This window comes from Protopterus annectens, chromosome 8.part0 (assembly GCF_019279795.1).
Source record: "Protopterus annectens isolate FY-2018-M chromosome 8.part0, PAN1.0, whole genome shotgun sequence".
NCBI lineage: Eukaryota > Metazoa > Chordata > Ceratodontiformes > Protopteridae > Protopterus > Protopterus annectens.
Window position 1 is genome coordinate 81,757,723 of NC_056741.1, and position 23,109 is coordinate 81,780,831.

Consider the following 23,109-nt stretch of genomic DNA (forward strand, 5'->3'; position numbering starts at 1 on the left):
CCTTCACAGACAGCCCCTCCTCCGCCAAGACTGAAGTATAGAAATAACACCTTGCATCCACGCCCCATGCACATTTACGAGCATCAATACACGATAAGTAGAAATAAACCAGACAATGCACTTGCCAAGCATTTATCCAGATACACAAACCATAATTTTAGATTTTTAGTACTAGACCAGGTGACTATTAATAAAAGGGGGGCACCTATGCCATTATTACTGGAGGAACTAGAACTAAGTTGGCAAATAAAACTTAATGCTTGCATATTTCCTGGCTTAAATGAGTCGTGTTCGATTAGCAGTATTTTGAAACTGCAGAGTTTGAAAAGGTAAAAGTTGAATGTTACTGGTTAGTTTTCCTGTTTGTTACTGGTAGACTGGCCTTAGTTATTTTTTGATTATTTTTTGATTACTATTGTAATTTTAGATCATACGTTTAGATTAGTAGTCATGCCTATAAGGTTGACTGTAACTCATTTTGAGTTTTATGTAAGGCAATGCACATGCTGTGTGCCTGTGCCTTACTTATGTTCTTGTGTTATTTAAGAGGTTATTTTTCGTTATGTTTTTTAATTTTATAATGTTAAAAGTCTTAAGGACATGTAAAGTCTAGGGTCTTTTGTAACCTTAGCCATTAACATTATTCTGAAGAGCTTGTATAGTTTGTAGTTTTATGAGCCATCTTTGTCTATATAGTTTTTATGTAAATGAGTAGTTACTTTGAATATTGTTTTAAATGTATTTATGTGTTTCACTAATTAATCACTGCATATGATTGGTTTAGAACAACTGTTTTTACTTATTTAAAGGGTCTTCTATGTTGAGTATTTTGTCTGAAGAAGTCTGTACAACGTACAGATGAAAAGCGCTTAATTAAATTGTTTGGTACCGGCTGATACTTGTGCCTGATTTCACTTGCCTTAGCAACCTATTTTTTTGGATTTACTAGGTTGAAGTAGGTCAGGATTTCATCCCACTCATCACTAACAAATACCAATGGCCATTTCTGACATCATAAATCAATGTGACCAAATCACCTAGAGCCAGTTTTTAAACTGTCAGGTGGGCAGCCCTGACACACACTCTGTGATCTTTGTCCTCCTATCTAGGGGATACTGTGTTCCACAACTGATGCCCAAAGTGGTTGGTTTAGTTTTTCTACAGGCAACATCTAAAGTCTATGCTGGTTCCCACAGCTCCATTATTGGGTGAGTTTGAGGTGGAAGCACCCTGCATGTTTTTGGGAGGTGGGAACAACACCAAAGAGACATAGAGAGAAAATACAAACTGCACACAGGTGTTGGTTGGCGGTCAGGACTGAATCCTGTACATGGTGCATGGGAGATGATGACCTTACACACACACACACACACACACACACACACACACACACACACACACACAGTGTGTGTGTGTGTGTGTGTGTGTGTGTGTGTGTGTGTGTGTGTGTGTGTGTGTGTGTGTGTGAATAGAGTTGTTTTTTTTTTAAAAAAAATATTAACGAAAGTCCTGCTTTTCATTAAGACAACACTCTCTCTCTCTCATTATATATAAACATGTATTTGTTTTCTGGGGTAGAGCACTGATCTCTGTGTACCTATTTTCGATGCAGCCTGGGAGCAGTGTATGGTTAGGTGACTTGCTCAGAGTCATACAGTTAGGCACTGGAAGTTGAGGGAATCAAACTTTGCACCACTGGACCACAAAAAAACAGTTCGTCAACAACTTCTTAATTTTCTAAACTAAATGGCTTGACATACATAGATACATACATACAATTGCATGCATACAGATATTACATATATGAATCACCCAACCACCTATGCCTGGTCAAAGGACACTCTTTTTGAATGCGTTTTGTTTGTGGTAAGACATTCAGTTTGGAACTGCAGTATTTGTGCATAATCTCTGAATGCTGGATGCAGGGAAATTGTCCAGTATTATACAATCTCAGAGTTGGTATATTTAAGTTCATAGGGGTGTGTGGGATGCATGGGGGTGCAGGAGAGTTTGCCTCCTGTGAAAATACTTCTGTTCTTTGAAGTGTCTTAGCTGAATAATTCCATTTTTCAATGTGTTTTACGTGAGGCAATGGAAGAGGAGCCAGAGCATTGTGATTGATTACCATTAAACCCTTTCTTTTGTCTGTAGCATGTGTACCCGTCAGATCGTACTACTCACAGCCTGAGCAATTGAACTGCAGTTGTTTTTTCAATTCTCTAAAACAGAGTTCAGTGTCATCTGTTTCGAGATTATTGCCTTCAGGATGGGTTATACTTTGTCTTTGGGGCTTTTCTCCCTGGTACCAGCAATATAAATGTGCTTGGCGGGTGAGCTATACCACTTATCAAAATAAAAATAAATAAAGAAGTCATAATGATGTTTTAAGTAATGCAACTCAAATTATGTATGTAAAAGGCATTCATTGAAAACAGGCTACACTGTTATTTCCAAAGCACAGTAATATATTCTAGAAATAATTTGAAGTGCCACGTTGCATTCATGACATTAACATTATATACTAATATTGCAAACCCCAGTTTTTTATATACGTTTTCTGCATATAAAATGTTATTATACATAAAACACTTGGCACATTATTTTCCATTACTGAAAATGTCCACAGAGAGCATGTCTCCTGCCATCTGTCCTTGTTAAATATTGTGTTAGATTAAGTAAGCAAATGTAAAAATGATGGCTTTTTCGATTGTAGAAACAGTACTAGTGTTGTGTGCACTTGTGTGCGCATCTGTATAATGTATGGTTTGTACATTTATTTTATTTTTTTTATTTATTTTACATTTGTTGACCGGGATAGTCCGACTGGATGCATGTCCATTTTCAGTGGAGGCCCGGGGAGAAAAGCTCCAAGAGTAAGCAGATACAGCATTACATAATACCAGCATTACATATTACAAACAGACTATTTACAGAGATTACATAAGTAAGCAAGTTAAACAAGTTCCACAGGTTACAGTTAATCCTGAGCACAAGTCAGGATTAAATTAAATTACACAGTAAACTGGTTAACAGGTTTTTACACATTCTAGAGAGAGTTAGCCAGGCTTGATACATTGACATAGCCAGTTAAGTGACAGATGTTGTTTGAGTCTAGTTTTAAATTGACCTAAGGTGGAAAGTAAGGTAATATCAGCTGGAAGAGAGTTCCAGGATCTACTTACACAGTTTGCAAAGAGAGAATCACTGGCTATGTTATTAATTTTGTTAGTCTGAATTAGTAGTTTGTTAGAGGATCGAAGCGGTCTAGGATTGTTATAGGGGTTGATAATATTTTTAAGTGCAGGAGTATTGTCCGGATTATAGAGGATTTTATAGGTCATAATCAGTTGGTTATACTGGATTAGGCTGGGTAGTTCAAGCCAACCAAGCTGATTTAGATTGATGCAATGATGTGTCCTAAAAGGCAGCCCAGTGGCAAACCTGGCAATGTAGTTGTAGCAAATTGAGAGTTTGTTAAGGACAGTCTTGTTTAAATTCGAGAGTAGAGGGGATGCATACAGAAGGATTGAAATAAGGTGAGAGTGAGCTATGACAATTTTAGCTGGAGGAGTTAGGAAGGCTTTTATTCTGTAAAGTGACCCTAGTTTTTTATTGATGGTTTTGATAGTTTGGTTAACATGTAGGTCAAATTTTAGATTATTGTCTATGATGACACCTAATAGTTTTGTAGAGGGGTCAGGGGAGATTATTGTGCCATCATTTGATTTTATGGTAAAGGTGAAAGCGGTAGACCTACGTGTTGGTGAAAATAACAGCATTTTAGTTTTTTTGGGATTTAGGATCAGGCGATGTTCAGAAAGCCAGTTTTCTATTGTATTAAAGGTGGTCTGGGTAGCTGACCATAACTCTACTGGAGATGTGGCTGAGCAAATCAGAGTAGAGTCATCAGCATATTGGATACAGCTGACTTTTGGGATGACAGTATAAAGGTCGTTAATAAAGATGGACAACAGCAAGGGCCCTAGTATAGAGCCTTGTGGTACTCCAAGGGTGTTAGGTAGAAGGTTAGAGAGTTTGTTCTGCCAGAGGACAGCCTGCTGTCGACCATTCAGGTAGGATTGAAACCATTGAAGGGCTCCAGTATCTAGACAGAATGTTTGCAGGGTGTGGATTAAAAGTTGGTGATCAACCATATCGAATGCCTTGGAAAATCCAAAAAGAGGGCTGAGGATATATAATTATTGTTGCAATTATGGTTTATGGTGTTAGTAAAGGCTAGGAGTGCTGAAGTAGTGCTGTGATGAGGACGGAAGCCATGCTGAGTGTCTGCCATAAGGTGATTCTGGATTAGGTGGTGCATGAGTTGTCTATGAATAAATTTTTTCATAATCTTTGCAAGTGGAGAGAGTATAGCTATTGGCCTATAACTGGAGAATTCAGTAGAGCTGCCTCCTTTGTGAAGTGGGATTACTTAGGATATTTTCCAGATGGTGGGAATTTTAGCTTCTACTATGGTTCGATTGATTAGTATTGAGATGGTGTAAGCAATAGCACCAGCTGATTTTTGTAGGTACTCGGCAGGGAGTTGATCAGCAGAAAGTGTAGTGGGTTTTAATTTTTTGATCAAGGTATGGATAAGTGAAGTGGCAACTGGTTGGAAGCTGAACGCGAGTAGGTTTCTAGGGGTGCTACTTTCAGGACCAGGGGAGCTAGGAGGTAGTTGGCTAGCTAGGGCTTGAATTGCCTCAGTAAATAATCGGTTAAAACTGTCAGAAACATCTTCAGGGGTTTTATCAATAGTAGCAGCAGGGACTGGGGTTGAAGTTTGTCCAGGATGTAGTAGATTATTTAAACCTGCCCAAAACTTCTGAGGGTTATTTTGATTTACTCTCTGTAAATTACAGTAGTATTGTTTTTTTGTCTTGTAAAATTGATTTTTTGGTTTCGTTCCTGGATTGCCTGTATTTAATGTGATCTTGGGGGTCTTCAGAAGAATGCCATAAAGCCCATGCTTTGTTTCTAAGGGTAATTTTGAGTTTAGACTCTATAGAAAGCCATGGTGCAGTTTTTGCCTTGGTTCTCTTTGAACAAACAGTAGCATGCAAATCAAGGATTTCAAGGAATTTGTTGTTAAAGTATGCTACTGCTTCCTCTAAGGGGAGGTGTTTTAGAATAGTCCAATTACATGAGTTTAGTTCTTGTTGGAATTTGGCATTGTCAAAGTTTTTATTGTTTCTAACCTTTCTGAGTAAGGGTTGTTGGGAATTAATGGTTTTGTGCTTAATTACATATGTGAGAAGGTGATCGCTTAGGCCATCAAGGAGGGTACCAGAGGTGTACAGTTGGGGGTGACTATTTAGGAGTACCCAGTCAAGTATACTTTCTTTTTGGTTGGGTTTACCTATCCTGGTAGGGGTGGATATGATTTGTGTAAATGCATGCAGGTTAATATGGGTGGTTGGGGATTCTGAGGAACAGGTGCCCCAGTCTATGTTAAAGTCTCCAAATAGTAGGGTTTCTTGGGGGTAGTGACAAGATAGCCAGTGCAGGATATCTTCAAATGTAGATATATTATTACCTGGGGGAATGTACATACAGATGATATTAATGCATTTATTTTTATTAAGTTGCAATTTGGTGGCAAGAATCTCTGAGTTATTAATCTGAGGAGGTTGTATTACATATGTGGTCACATTCAACTCAGATTTATAGAGTACAGCTACCCCACCCACCTTCCTCGAAGCACGATCCAGCCTGTGTATGTTGTACCCAGGTGGTAACACTTCATTGTCTTTAGTGTTAGGTTTTAACCAGGTTTCAGATAAACAGAAAATCTCAGGGGAGTGGACATCCAGAAGTGCATGCAATTCATGTACCTTGTTATTAATGCTTCTAATATTGAGATGACAGACTAGGAGAGAGTTAGTTGGCCTATTAATTGTAGGTTTGTAACTTAGATTGCAAATAGAGGGGGTATTTGTATCTGAAGTGAGTGGGCCAGGGTTGGGGTGAATATTACCACCACGTATTAGGTTGAGTCTATACTTGGTGATGAACTTCAGGAATTTATTAGTTTGTGGTAGTGTTTGGATCTAGAGCTAATGTTAATGTGTCTGGGGTTGAGATGTTGATAGACTGAACAAGATGTTGGATAGGATCTGGTACTGTAAGTATGGTTGAAAGTGGAAGGATTTACAGCTGAGGTGATAGTATGCCCTTTTGGGACCTGAAATCTCGTGAGAAACTGGTTTTCATACAAGGTAAGGAGGTATGGTGTGAACAAGAGGGGTAGTAAAGAGGAGTTTATCATTACCTGTGATTCAGCTAGTGAGTTAAGGAACTGTTTTACCTGGTGATGCAACACCAGAAGATAGAGTGGTGAGGTAAAGGTACTGGAAGGGGGATGGGAGAATGCCAGATGAAAGCTAATAGGTGCTATTAAAATGTAGGTAGTAGAATGGGGATGGGTTGAATTATCCCAGATGAAAGCAGATAGGATCTAGAAAGTGGGAGAGTGGCTATAGTACTATAAATTTGGAGGTACTGGGGGCGGGAGGAAATTGGGGGTAGGGAGGGGAGCGAAGAGCGCCCGAGCGTAGCGAGGGCGAATGTAGCGGGGCTATTGCAGTTTACAAGATTTCCTAAGGTGTCCTAAAGCTATAAGGTAAGTATTATAGCTCTTAATGTAAGAGTCAGTTTACTTAAGTTACAGGGGGAAGGAGGCAACCACTCAAGTAGAAAAAAAAGAGCCCTATGGCTGACCTGCTTAATTACACAGCACTGTAAGTGAAAGCTTAACAAATGCTTTTTGTGTGTAACCTACTCTGTTTAAATGCTGAGAGAAACTGATTGCAGTCCTTTAGACACCGTTTTGTAGGGAACTGTAGAGTTCAACTAGGAAAAGAGAAAAGCAGAGATTCTAGGGTAAGCATGAAGGCAACAACAGGCAGTTATTTTATAATAATACATTCAGAAAGGTTTGGTGGGGGGTAAAGTAGCACACTTTGGAATGAACTAAGATTTATAGCTAAGAAACCTAAGCAAGAGAACAATGCAGTAAATAAACACTTGCCAGATTTTAAAACAACAGATTTTACAACCGATTTTCATGATCTATGTGAAACTGAATTGAGGAGTCTGTTTGATAATACTGATGTTAGAACGAGCTATAGTTTAACATATAATGAGTATACGGCTTTGAAAAAATTAGAGTTGAATGATGATATAATAATTAAACAAGCGGACAAAGGGGGTGCTGTTGTCATTATGGATCGTGATAATTACAATAGTTCTGTTGTTTCACTTCTTAATGATGGCAAGGCGTTTAAGTGCATTAATTTTATTGACGTTAAGAAATATATTAGCAACGTTAATATGTTTGTGTATGAACTACAAATTAATGGTGATATACACTTAAATTTGTTCCACTTTTTTACTGTACCTTGTCCGGTCATCCCTCAACTCTATGGTATACCTAAAATCCATAAGAGCTTATTGGATCCACCGATGAGACCCATAGTCTCTGGTATTGGGTGGGTTACAGAGCCAATATCAGTGTATTTGCAAAAACAGCTATACCCTTTTTTAGTTAAATGTGGTAATATATTGAAGGATACTGGCGATTTTTTGAATAAATTATCTATTTGGTATAACAGTTTACATGATAATAATATTAATACAGGAGAATACTTGTTTGTAACTGTGGATATTGTATCCCTTTTTACTGTTATACCAAATAATTATGGAGTTGAATCTATTAGAGAATTTTTGACAATGCAGGGAACATTGTCTGTTAATTTTGTTCAAAACATTTGCTCCCTATTAGAGCTGGTTTTGAGCAATAATATTTTTGTTTTTAATCAACAGTTATATTTGCAACTTAATGGTGGTGCTATGGGGACACCTGTTGCTAATACGTATGCAAATTTGGTCTTACATCAATGGGAATTACAGCATATACATAATGGTTATAATTTTTTGAATAGTAATATTTGTTTTTATCAGAGATTTGCTGATGATTGTTTTATGATTTGAAAGGGCTCATTAGAAGGTTTAGAGCAATTTGTATCATATATAAATACAACTACCTCTTTTTTAACTTTTAAAACAACTATATCTGAAAATGAAGCATTATTTCTTGATGTAAAGGTTAGATTAAATGATGGATTGTTACACACTACTATCTTTAAAAAGGATGTGCACACAAATAGATATATACATCATGATAGTATGCATGCTCCTCATGTTTTTAAAGGTGTGGTTAAGGCACAATTTGCTAGAGTAAGTAGACTCAATACTAATGACTCATGTTTTTTTGCACAATTAGATGAAATGTATAATGAATTTTTAACATGTGGCTATGATAGTAAACTATTAGCAGAGTTGAAGGCCTATGTTATACATAATAGGACTACCTTATACCCGCCATATTTTAAAAAAAGTTGGTGATTTTGATAATATTTTAATTTCTGAACCACTTGATAAACCATGTAGGGATAATACAGTTAGGTATGTGACCACTTTTGGCAACAGAGATTCTTCTGTTAAGCATATTATATACAAGTACTGGTCGGTACTGACTGCATCTCCTGAGATTTGTAGGCTACTGGGTAGCAAACCCTATTTCTCTTATAGAAATAAGAGAACTATTAAGAGTAGGTTATGTTACAAGGATTTTAAGGGTAAATCTAAAACTGGTGCAAGTATGAATTTATTTGGACTGACTCGCTTTGGTATAGTAAGTGTTTGAATTGCTCTTGTTGTGTAGATATTGTTGATAGTTCTACTTCTTCTTTCTATATTCACCCTACTACTAATAGAAATTACAAGTTTAATGTTATGGCAAACTGTAATACGGTTAATGTTGTGTATATGGCTACTTGTATAAAGTGTTCTTCATTCTATGTGGGTAAGACTACACGCAAGTTAAGGGATAGGATAATTGAACACAAATCTGAGATTAGGAGGGAAAATGTAAATAATGCTTTATTTAAGCATACACAACTTTGTGGGGTTGAACATAAGTTTAGGTTTAGAGTTATAGACACTGTTATATCTTCTGTTAGGGGTGGGGATATTAATAACATCCTTGAGACTAGAGAGTATGAGTGGATACTACGATTAGCAGCAGATCGTCCACCTGGCCTAAACTCTGCTATAAGTCTTAAACCCATTTTAATGAAGTTGCAACGTATTACATTATGACGTGTATTTAGATGTATTTTATATGTATAGTATTGATTTTGTGTTTTGGTCACATGATATGAGCTGCTATCATGTGACTTGTGGGCTCTTATTTAAAACAAGTGATGTCTTGAATGTAATTGTTTCAGTATTGAGGAAGGGTTTCACCCGAAAGCTTTGCTATTCTGATAAAGTTCTTTTTATCCAACGTGTTGTGTTTCTTTATTAGATTTTAAAGATATACCAGAAAAACTAAATCAATTGCTCACAATTGTACAACTGGAAAATTTCCAGTAAAAGCACTTCAGGTATAGCTAGCCCAAGTTATTCGAGTCATAAAAGCACACATGCTATTTCTGTGTGTGTACTTTTAAGTTTATATGTGTTAGGCTTGTGTCTCAGTTTGCTTAATATTATGTATCGTTGACTGTGTGACATTAATTAAGATTATCTCATGATATTGTACAGAAGTTAATGTAATTGACTTTATTACAGTTTTGATAACATCACCACAATACTTTTTTTGCAGAAAACTTTAGTAATTTCACTGTGTTAGCTGTCATGGCATTAAGAATCATTATAAGCTAATTGGTTAAAAATTATGAACACAAATAATACCACTGTCAACAATATCACAATAAATGGAACATAAACACAGATGAATAATTACAGTACTGATTCTGGAATTAGACTTATGATTATAATAATTTGGCATCATGCCAGGTTCAGGTGGCTTGGTGTTTGGCCTTATGTTAAGACTTTTGTTTTTTAACCTTCACTTTTATCTAATTTTCCATGTTATAGATATGAAGTTGGCAGCGCAGTTTGGGGAGTTAACCAAAAGGCTCACCTTGCTGGGTAACAACCACTCAAGGCTGAGTTCGGATCAGGAGCAAATGCAGCTGGAGCTCATGGAAGCAAAACAAGAGATCGCCGTTGCGACTGGCAATCAGACAGGGATTCAAAGTCAGCTTATAAAAGAGGTTCAGCAGCTGACGTATAATCAGGAAAACTTTCAAAGTCAACTTGAGCAACTTCAAAAACTGACTAAAAATCAGACAAGCCTGCACAGTCAACTTGAGGACATGGTCCAAGGATTGTTTGACAATCAGACAAGCCTTCAGTATGACTTAGATGGGGTCAAAGCCCTGCACAGTAATAAGACAAGCTTTATCTGTCAGCTTGAATTCAATGAGACAATAGCTCAGTGTCAGCTGGAAGAGAAAATCAGAGCGCTTAATGACCCTCTTACACAAATAGGCAATCAAGGACAGAATGTCACTAATCTAACAATGGTGATAAATCTGCTTCACAAAGACATTGACGACCTCAGAAGTGACCTCAGTGCCTTGAACAGAGCTCAAACTGAAGTATCCCAGAATCTGGTTTCTGTAAAAGGTACAGTATTTCCCAGACACATTTGGACTGTGTTACATTTTTTAAATCTTTTCAAGTTTTAGGGTATAATCCTAAAGATATAGTTTGTTTTGCACATTTTGCTTTATTAATATAATAATGTATGATTACATGGAAGTCACACATAACAGAGACAGTGTTTCTGTATATGTCTTTGTCTGGAAAACACTCAAATGTACATAAAATTGTAGTTTATTTAACTTTATCTATTCATTTGTTAACTGGGTGGGTGAATTGGTCTATATCAGACACTTTTAAACCCTAAACTGCACCTCAGGGCCCAAGAGTAATTGCAAAATGTAGGGAAAATTTATAATAACTAACTGACCAGCATGTTTTTGGAGTCCAAAGAAAACAGAAATATTCAACAAAACACAGACAACCATTAGGAAAATATCCAAATTCAGGATTGAACCCCAGACCCTACAGCAGTGAGCTGAGATCTTAACATCTCATCCACTGAGTCACTACAGGCACACTTACACACACACATACACACACACACACACACACACACACACACACACACACACACACACACACACACACACACACACACACACATGTCCCAATACCCCGAGGAATTTTATGGTTACGATATAGGGCTTATATACATCAAATGTTCACAAATGAGTTCTTAAAATAGCAAAAGATGTGAAACAAGGAACAGTAATGTTCAGTGCATGTGTATTTCTCAGATGCAATCACTGTTCCTGTTCTTTATTTATTAAATGTATCTTTTGATGTGAATTCCCTCCCCAATGCATCAACACACACCATCTCCAAACAAGGAATCCTGCTACAATGTAACTGCAATACCAGCTCCGCCTAGTTCCTTCTAGAACAGTCAGGCAGCATGAATGTAAGTAACAACTGAGCATGAATATAAGTAACAACTGAGCATGAATGTAAGTAACAACTGAGCATGAATGTAAGTAACAGCTGGACAGAATTAGGAACAAATCCGGCTTTGTAATATCTTGGGTCGGTTGATTTTTGAGTATGTCAGAGCAAGATTGCCTTTGTCATAGGATAATGAAGTCTGAGGAATGTTGGCTAGACTGTTCCGATTTTTCTAGAGCTCAGGAGCTGTGCAACTCTACCTCCCTTCACAGCAGAGTTACGCTGATGATCACGGTCTGATAATATTAACTGGGAATGTTAAGGAATTACACAAACCAAACAGAAATGTTAATGCTTTTCAAATTTTTGAGTTCCACTAGCTTTGATAATTTTAGTAAGAGATATGGGCAAACTCTGCTTTTGCTGTACGTGTTTCCATAGCCAACATTTCTGTATGTACGGAGGTGATCTGCTCCACGTAACATTATTTAACCAGTCTGACTGAAGGAGACATTAGGGTTATAGAAGAGAACATTCAGAGGACAGTTAATTGGTATTACATTGAATTATAGTTAACCAATGCCTGACTTGAGTTTCAAGCTGCAGAATGCTGTTCGTAGATGTCGTCCATAAAGAATGGCATACGTCGTACTGGCTGTAACTTGTACTAAAAGCAGCAGGAAGTCCCTTCCACTCTGCTCACAACCCACCCATCTACAGATAAGCACTTCCTGTATAATTCTGACTTTACTTCCTGTTAATGCACAGCAGCAGTTCTGGCTTCAAAGAATGAAGTCTAAAGTTTATTTTGATTCACTGTTGTAACTGATTCAGAGCTGCAGTAGAGAAGGGGACCTCTGCTGGTGTGAAATATCTGGACATCAGCCAGGATTCTGAGACATACGCAGTCAAGATTAGTGAGGAAATTAGAGGACATGGAGATGAGGCTGAAACTGGTGTGTCAGACAGAAAACTGACATGAGAAACAAAGCCTGGTAGATGATGGGGAGGTATGTGTACAAACATTATTAACTGGGGGGGGGTGGCTGGAGGACAAAAAGTATGATATTAGGAGAACTCGTGCAGCATATGTATGTCAGATATTACATGGAATTCTGGAGTAAAATCAACCTACATTAGTTGATGACAGTCAACTTGGTATAACTGTTACAGATGCACAAAACAAGCCTCCTACAGGGCCAGATGCAGCTTGCTCGGTGCACAAATATGTGAACAATCGGATGTTGTATAATCATATGCAACGTTAAATGGACTGTTAGTTGAAATCTACAGACATCACATACATGCCAAAATGAATCACACAGTGAACAGACAGAAACAATTAAGAATTAATAGTCATTATTAATCTTTGGTTGAGTCATTAGCGGACGGGAGTTCCGCTGTGGTGACCCCTAACCGGGAAAAGCCGAAAGACACAAAAAAATTAATCTTTGGTTGAGTGACACTGTGCTGTTTTACTGAACTGTGGTGAGGACGTAACCTTTGGATAAGTCATTTAGTGCTGTTTCACTGGATAGTGGTGAGGACTTACCATTTAGTTGAGTCATATAATGTTGCTTCATGGGGCAGTGGTGAGGACTTACCCTTTGGGTGTACCATGCAGTAGTATTTTATTGGTGAGTGCTTACCTTTTGATCATGTCATGTGCTGCTGTTTCATTGGACAGCACTGAGGACCAATAGGATACCAGAGAAGACCCGGATGCTGGAGAAGCTGGCACCTTCTTTCCATTGTATCAGTCCATTATATTATGAAATATTAAAGTAGCTGTACTGGTCCAGTGTTTTGCATAGAAATTTAAGAGGAGATCTTATTGACATATTTAGGGCATTTGAACATAGCTACCTCTAGGAATGTTTGGGGCTATCAAAGAGTAGTACAGAATCATCAGACAGCCTATGTAGAATATTATATAGGAATGAGGGATGCGCTAATTGGTTCTCTGAAAGAACAGTTGATGTATACAACTGACTACCAAATTGCATTAAAGTAAGCACTAATTTAAATATTTTAAGACCAACCTTGACACTTGTTATGGGGATAATTGATCTGGTATATTGTCAGGCTGGAAGGGCATTACTGACTGTTACTGAAATATTTATATGTTTGTATGTATGTGTGTATTTCTGTTTGAATATCTTGTACTGGGCACTGAGATCACCCTATATTGGCTACTGTTTTGGTGAACATGTAAACAAAAGAATATTTCTGCTTCAGCCCCCCCCCCCCCCAGCATTATGCATCACAATGCATGAGTTTTACAGAATGTCACTTTAGCATGAGTTACACTAGTTCACAGAGAAAGCACAATTGCGTAAGTAAACTTACCATAACAGCAGATGTTTGAATGATCTCTGTTGCAGTAGCTTGAACTATATGGGTTATATCCTGCTTAGGAAGGGATATTGCTAGGAGCAACAAACAGTAATGTAGCCGGGCAAACCTCCTCACCTCAGTACCAGTGGCAACAGCCATGGATGTAGGTCTACAGAGTCATGTACAGACTTTCAACAATGAGTAATGACATGAGAAATTGAAGAAATTAAACCACACAAAGCAGATATTCCCTCTGAGCCCTGAAGGGGCACTGCTGGAAGCAACACAAAATAAAGGTATACACCCCAAAAAACAAGGGGGGCGGAGTGGCTACTACAGCAGTCATCATTGAAACACCTACTGTTACAGTAACTTTACTTACACAACTGTACTATGATCTTCATATTGATCACTGCTGCAGTAGCCTTAGTTATATGAGTAGATTACCATAGTTAGAACAATTGGGAGGTGGAAGGGGAAGGGTCCAGGAGCCCCTGGAGAAAGGTCCTGGTCTTAGCAAAGTTAGACCTGGAAAAGAAATCTAACTTGTAGTGCTTTGTAAAAGTATATACAGAAGGCCAGGCTAAGAGTGAAAGGGAAGGTCTACAAGAGGGTAGTGAGACCAGCTATGTTATATGTGTTGGAGACAGTGACATTGATAAAAAGGCAGGAGTTAGAGCTGGATGTGGCAGAGTTAAAGATGTTAAGATTTGCACTGGCTGTGACGAGGGTGGACAGGATTAGGACTAAGTATATTAGAGGGGCAGCTCAGGTTGGAAGGTTTGGAGACAAAGCCAGAGAGGCAAGATTACATTGGTTTGGACATGTGCTGAGGAGGGATGCTGTGTATATTGGGAAAAGGATACTAAGGATGAAGTTACCAGGTAACAGGAAAAGAGGAAGGCCTAAGATAAGGTTTATGGATGTGGTGAGAGAGGACATGCAGGCGGTTGGTGTGAAAAATCATGATGCAGAGGACAGGAAGAAATGGAAACAGATGATCCGCTGTGGCGACCCCTAATGGGAGCAGCTGAAAGATGATGATGATTAGTCTGTGAACGGACAGAGAAACACACTTACAATGATACATTAGAGTGAAATGAAACATGAACAAACTTATATGTGCACATCAGTCTGTGAACAGACATGTGAACACGCTTATGTATACATCAGTCTGTGAGTGAACACATGAACACAGTAGTATACATAGTTCAGTTCATGAATGGGCACAGAAACACACATATATGCACATCAGTCTGTGAACAGACGTGAACATGCTTATATGTATCCATTAGTCTGCAAAGGGGCACAGGAACACACTTATATGTATTGTACATATCAGAGTGAAATGGCACATGAACGCACACCCATATATATATATATATATATATATATATATATATATATGGATCTACCTTAGTAGATCAACAAGTTAAAAAAGCGAAAACGAATTCACCGACGCCAGAAGATCGCAAATCACTTCACCGACGCCAGAAGATCGACAAGGCAGAAGACCGGAGGAAGACACCGACGCTGAGAACACTGCGATGGGGAAAGGATGTGTAAGTATGCGGTAGTGACGGACGATAGGGTGCGAGTAAGGTAAGTGTGCGATGTTGACGGTGTGTAGGGGTGGGATAAGTGAGTTAGGGTTAGGGCGCGGGTTAGGTAAGGGTGCGAGTAAGGTAAGTGTGCGATGTTGGTGGTCTGTAGGGGTAGGGGTGGGATAAGTGAGTTAGGGTTAGGGCGCGGGTTAGGTAAGGGTGCGAGTAAGGTAAGTGTGCGATGTTGGCGGTCTGTAGGGGTAGGGGTGGGATGAGTGAGTTGTAGGGCGCGGGTTAGGTGAGTGTGCGATAGTGACGGACCTTAGGGTAAGGGTTTGGGTTAGTGTTGTAGAAAGTTGTGTATGTATGGGTTAGTGTTCGTTTGTAAGGATTTTGGTGTGCTTGTGTTGTGTGTGTGGGTTTTGGATAGGGGATTTGTTTTGTTTGTTGGTATGATGTGTCGGGTGTATGCAATGTCGTGTTTGTGCACTGTTGATCTTCTGGCGTCGGTGAAGTGATTTGCGATCTTCTGGCGTCGGTGAATTCGTTTTCGCTTTTTTAACTTGTCGATCTACTAAGGTAGATCCATATATATATATATATATATATATATATATATATATATATATATATATATATGTATATATATATATATATACCCATCAGCCCATGAAAGGGCACAGAAACACATTTATATGTATTTATATGTATTTATATGTACACATCAGTCTGTGAACATACAGAGAGACACACTTATATGTACATATCAGTCTGGGAATAGGCAGGGAAACACACCTGTTCGCATCAGTTTATGACTGGACAGAGGAACACACATATGTACACATCATTCTGTAAATGCACACAAGAATTATATGTACACATCAGTCTGTGAGTGGGTACATAACTGCAGTTGTACGTTCACATCATTCTGTGAATGGTCACAATAACACATTTTACATACATAGTCTGTGAATGGCCACATAAATACACTTTTATATATACACCCACCTGTGAGCAGGTACAGGAACACACTTATATGTTCACATCAGTCTGTGAATGAGCATGAGAGTGCACATATCTGTACACATTTGTACATGCACATCCATCTGTGAATAAGCACAGAAATGGAGTTAGATATACACATTAGTCTGTTAACGAACACAGGAACATCCTTGCAGAAATGTTAATTCATAGATAGTCTGTCCTTCATGAAGTGGAGTAGAGATATCCTGTTATGCAGCAAATGTAATTAAAAAATATTAAGTAAATATGTTTACACAAAATGGCCAAAATACATAAAGAAACTTAGTAAGTAACTACTGAGCTAAAAAAATAATTCTAGCAGTAACATGATATAGTACAAATACACAGTTATGTAACTGGAAGAAAAAAAATCTCCCAGAACCACAAGTAAAAGCATTTGCAAAACCAAAAGTTAATGTTTAGAAAAACAGACAGGCAAACAGTTTTGTGGACTTACTCTGTGTCTGTCTACTTTATTACACATTATCTTTTGGTTTTGGAAACGTACTACTTATGGTTGTGGGAGACATTTGTTTTCTTTTGGTTCATTGTATTTAATGACTGATCCTGGATTTATCTGCTAGAGTTACAAGTTTTCTCTTTTCTCCTGGCAACTGGAAATACCTCATGACTGACCATGTATAATCCTTGTGAGAATAGTGGGAAGTAAAACTGCAGAAAAAACATCACGTATGACCAAGAAGTTAGTCATTCATATAACGTCATTTTAGTCAAGAAACAAAGATTTTGTAGTTCTGAGGAAAGTATTTATTTAAAGATGAGGGATGCTGTGTATATTGGGAAAAGGATACTAAGGATGAAGTTACCAGGTAACAGGAAAAGAGGAAGGCCTAAGATAAGGTTTATGGATGTGGTGAGAGAGGACATGCAGGCGGTTGGTGTGAAAAATCATGATGCAGAGGACAGGAAGAAATGGAAACAGATGATCCGCTGTGGCGACCCCTAATGGGAGCAGCTGAAAGATGATGATGATTAGTCTGTGAACGGACAGAGAAACACACTTACAATGATACATTAGAGTGAAATGAAACATGAACAAACTTATATGTGCACATCAGTCTGTGAACAGACATATGAACACGCTTATGTATACATCAGTCTGTGAGTGAACACATGAACACAGTAGTATACATAGTTCAGTTCATGAATGGGCACAGAAACACACATATATGCACATCAGTCTGTGAACAGACGTGAACACGCTTATATGTATCCATTAGTCTGCAAAGGGGCACAGGAACACACTTATATGTATTGTACATATCAGAGTGAAATGGCACATGAACGCACACCTATATATATATATATATATATATATATATATATATATATATATATATATGGATATACCTTAGTAGATCGACAAGTTAAAAAAGTGAAAACGAATTCACCGACGCTAGAAGATCGCAAATCACTTCACCGACGCCAGAAGATCGACAAGGCAGAAGACCGACGGAGGAAGACACCGACGCTGAGAACACTGCGATGGGGAAAGGATGTGTAAGTATGCGGTAGTGACGGACGATAGGGTGCGAGTAAGGTAAGTGTGCGATGTTGACGGTGTGTAGGGGTAGGGGTGGGATAAGTGAGTTAGGGTTAGGGCGCGGGTTAGGTAAGGGTGCGAGTAAGGTAAGTGTGCGATGTTGGTGGTCTGTAGGGGTAGGGGTGGGATAAGTGAGTTAGGGTTAGGGCGCGGGTTAGGTAACGGTGCAAGTAAGGTAAGTGTGCGATGTTGGCGGTCTGTAGGGGTAGGGGTGGGATGAGTGAGTTGTAGGGCGCGGGTTAGGTGAGTGTGCGATAGTGACGGACCTTAGGGTAAGGGTTTGGGTTAGTGTTGTAGATAGTTGTGTATGTATGGGTTAGTGTTCGTTTGTAAGGATTTTGGTGTGCTTGTGTTGTGTGTGTGGGTTTTGGATAGGGGATTTGTTTTGTTTGTTGGTATGATGTGTCGGGTGTATGCAATGTCGTGTTTGTGCACTGTTGATCTTCTGGCGTCGGTGAAGTGATTTGCGATCTTCTGGCGTCGGTGAATTCGTTGCTTTTTAACTTGTCGATCTACTAAGGTAGATCCATATACATATATATATATATATATATATATATATATATATATATATATATATATATATATATATATATATACCCATCAGCCCATGAAAGGGCACAGAAACACATTTATATGTATTTATATGTATTTATATGTACACATCAGTCTGTGAACATACAGAGAGACACACTTATATGTACATATCAGTCTGGGAATAGGCAGGGAAACACACCTGTTCGCATCAGTTTATGACTGGACAGAGGAACACACATATGTACACATCATTCTGTAAATGCACACAAGAATTATATGTACACATCAGTCTGTGAGTGGGTACATAACTGCAGTTGTACGTTCACATCATTCTGTGAATGGTCACAATAACACATTTTACATACATAGTCTGTGAATGGCCACATAAATACACTTTTATATATACACCCACCTGTGAGCAGGTACAGGAACACACTTATATGTTCACATCAGTCTGTGAATGAGCATGAGAGTGCACATATCTGTACACATTTGTACATGCACATCCATCTGTGAATAAGCACAGAAATGGAGTTAGATATACACATTAGTCTGTTAACGAACACAGGAACATCCTTGCAGAAATGTTAATTCATAGATAGTCTGTCCTTCATGAAGTGGAGTAGAGCTATCCTGTTATGCAGCAAATGTAATTAAAAAATATTAAGTAAATATGTTTACACAAAATGGCCAAAATACATAAAGAAACTTAGTAAGTAACTACTGAGCTAAAAAAATAATTCTAGCAGTAACATGATATAGTACAAATACACAGTTATGTAACTGGAAGAAAAAAAATCTCCCAGAACCACAAGTAAAGCATTTGCAAAACCAAAAGTTAATGTTTAGAAAAACAGACAGGCAAACAGTTTTGTGGACTTACTCTGTGTCTGTCTACTTTATTACACATTATCTTTTGGTTTTGGAAACGTACTACTTATGGTTGTGGGAGACATTTGTTTTCTTTTGGTTCATTGTATTTAATGACTGATCCTGGATTTATCTGCTAGAGTTACAAGTTTTCTCTTTTCTCCTGGCAACTGGAAATACCTCATGACTGACCATGTATAATCCTTGTGAGAATAGTGGGAAGTAAAACTGCAGAAAAAATATCACGTATGACCAAGAAGTTAGTCATTCATATAACGTCATTTTAGTCAAGAAACAAAGATTTTGTAGTTCTGAGGAAAGTATTTATTTAAAGATGAGGAAGTTGGAACTGCTTTATCAAGATCTGTAACAAATTTTACTAAGTAACTTCCAAGATTATGAAATCTTTGTCAAACTTTTGCTAAGTTTAATGAGTATAGAAATGATAGGAAGATGTTGGGGGAATATTTAACTACATTGATAGAAAACAAAATGACATTTATCCAATTAATGTAATAGTTAAGAATAGGAGTTAAAACAGATACTGTGCGATGTTTAAAATCATGCCACATGACTGACTGGTGTTTAGGATCGAGACACATGACTGACTGGCACTTTTTCAGCACTGTAAAATGCCAGGGAAAAGCAATGAACCGAAGCTGTGATCGAGAATCACTCTGACCACACTTACTCAAAACACACACACACAGACACACACACACGCACACACACACACACACACACACACACACACACACACACACACACACACACACACACACACACACACACACACGCACGCACACACACGCGCACACACACACGCACACAAGCTTCCTGTGATTACACATTGTGTGGCAGGTTTAGAAAGCACAGTAAAAATGAAGCAGGGCAAGGCTGCCTTTTTGAAACCATAACCACATATTGACATAAAGTCTTAGGTCTTCATAGAACTTCTTCTTCTTTCGGCTTTTCCCGGTTAGGGGTCGCCACAGCGGATCACCATCTGCTCTTGATTGGCAGTGGAGTTTTATGGTGCCGAGTTGCCAGCCTGGTGCCCAACCTTCCACAGAAGGCACACATGCACTCATGCCTAGGGCCAATTTAGTGTGCCCTATCCACCTACAGCATGTCTTTGGGATGTGGGAGGAAACCAGAGCACCCGGAGGAAACCTACTCGATCACAGAGAGGACATGCAGACTCCACACAGAAGGCACCCCAGCCAAGGATTGAACCGGAGAACCTCTTGCTGTGAGGCAGCCACGCTACCCGCTGCACCACCATGGCCACCCTAGGTCTTCATAGAACAAATACACAAAATACATTGTATTCTGACTACTTGCATATAACAGTTTCATTGACATGCACACATGCATTAAAAAGTCAAATTCTGTGAACACTCACCAGCAATGTCAAATTAACTCTGTGTAATTTAGTGATATAAAAAACATGTTTGTTGCCTTTAGCATTGCTTCCTCAAAGTGATTAGTTCTCAATTTTGCCATCATGCATATTCTGCATATCCTATGTGAAGTCATGATTGTGTTTCTCAGGTGACTCCCACATTCCAAAGGCACTTGGTAGATGAATTGGAGGTCCTGAAAATTGCCAGTAGTGTGTGAGTGTTTGTGTATTTGTGTCTGTGTGAGTGTGTGTGTGTTTGTGTGTGTGTGTGTGTGTGTGTGTGTGTGTGTGTGTGTGTGTGTGTGTGTGTGTGTGTGTGTGTGTGTGTGTGTGTACATGCATGGCACAAGTGAATTTGTATCCTGTACTGAAGTGACCTCCTGAATAGGATAGACTCTCTGCCTCCTACTTGTTGCTTCCTGGGACATGCTCTGTCTCCCCTACAAGAATAGGATAAAACTAGTTTCAGAACCTGAATGAATGAATGAATTATTCTTTTATTTCCCTTTTTAATAAATAAATTGTACAGTAAGATGGCACATCATATAACAGGTTGGTACATGCTGGAGTGATTAGCTTTGTCACTTCTCATTAGACGTGTTGCTTAACATGACTACAAGGTGTCACATGCCACCTGTTGTCACTTCTGTCTATCACTTGCCCCTCTCCTACTTTCTTCAATAGTCAGGCCCATATGTTGGTGGTCTTCTTTCATGTAATCCATCCATCTCTTGGAATCGATGTGCTCATCTCCTCTTGCCTTTTACCGTGTCTCTCCCAAATTTGCTTTGCCAAATATTCTCCTGCTTCTCTGCAGGTATAACTGAGCTGCCATAATCTGTTTTTCTTGACCTTCCCTGTAAATGGGTCTATTGTGGCTTCTGCTCTGATGTCTTCATTTCTTTTGCTTTCCTCAGTGTGCATCCTACCACCCATCTCAGGCACTTTATCTCCATCATCTCAAGTTCATCAGATGCTCTGCCTTCACTGCCCACGTTTCTGTAGCATACATTAGTACTGGTTGCACCACTGTCTTGTACACCTTACTTTTCAGCTTCTTTGGCATTCTTCTGTCATACACTACCCCTGACACTCTGTGCCAATTGGCTGCAGCCCCTCTCATTCTAGCTTTTACCACCTCACTCAGTCTTCCCTTATCCTCTGTCAGCCTGCAGCTCCAGCTTATCTCATTGCCTCTCTCACTTTTTCAACATCTGCCCATTTGGTACCACCTGGAAGTAAATCGTTAATCTGAAAGCTGCAAGCTTAATTTGTACTATACTGTAAACAATGCACAATTACAAAGTATTGTATCTTTGTTTCTAAATATATTACCACATTTATCATGAAATATTTATGATTAAGAATGTAATGCACGCCATACATCTAACATAATGTTAGTCATTCAAAACTTAGTCATTGGCTCATAAATGATACCATGAAATATTTATGATTAAGAATGTAATGCATGCCATACATCTAACATAACGTTAGTCATTCAAAACTTAGTCATTGGCTCATAAATGATACCATGAAATATTTATGATTAAGAATGTAATGCATGCCATACATCTAACATAACGTCAAGTCCTTCAAAACTTTGTCATTGCCTCATAATTGAATCCTTTTCTCCTTGTGAATATAACAGCCATTTGACTAATACCCTTTAGGACTGGTTGCTTTGTCTATAGGGCTACTAGTTCTGCTGTCTCCGAGCCTAACCTCACGTTCTCAATGCAAGGGAAATGGTTCTGCATAAACCATCTGTACTGTATTTTACCAAGGTACAGACCTTGTTTAGGACGGAAGTATCAGCTGTTAGTTAATTGTTACTGACCTTGTACGTGCCTTTGTGTTTCCTCTAACAGGAAAGCACTTTGACTGCTGCCCTGCGGCCTGGGAGCTGTTTAGACACAGCTGTTACTTCTTCTCCAACAACATATCAGACTGGCAGGGAAGCAGAGAGCTTTGCAAAGCCATGAAGGCTGACTTGGTTGTGATTAACTGTGAACAGGAGAAGGTAAGATTTTTTTTACATTCTTTTGCTAGATTGCAACACACAAAGCAATAAATATTTTTTTAAGAAAACACAGCTTATATTGAGCATAAACTTACAGGAGATTAATTAACAAAAACTTGACCAGGTAAGTGATATTCCAGCTAAAGGGAGATGTGCCTGCAAGTCTGTAAAGTACTGTGATATCAATCTTATTATTATTATTATTATTATTAATTATTTTGCTGCTATCTAATCTATGTGGCCTATCAGGAGGTTAACTTTCCCTGACAACAGACATCGTTGATCTTGACATTATCCATTGTCACTCATCGCCTGCGGAACACACTGATCCACAAAGGATCACAAAACACATAAAACAGATGTTTTTGCAGAGGGACAAGCCTTTTGCCACCCATGTGGGGGACTG

General features: G+C 38.6%; 1 protein-coding gene across 1 annotated transcript in view; it reads left to right on the forward strand.

The window, feature by feature from the left end:
- LOC122808662 (C-type lectin domain family 10 member A-like) overlaps positions 1 to 23,109 on the forward strand; it is a 96,578-nt gene that overhangs the window by 29,210 nt on the left and 44,259 nt on the right. The window contains exons 3-4 of the mRNA XM_044079638.1: positions 9,949 to 10,542; positions 22,552 to 22,703. Of these exons, the coding sequence (XP_043935573.1) occupies positions 9,949 to 10,542; positions 22,552 to 22,703 (746 nt within the window). The remainder of the gene's footprint in view (positions 1 to 9,948; positions 10,543 to 22,551; positions 22,704 to 23,109) is intronic.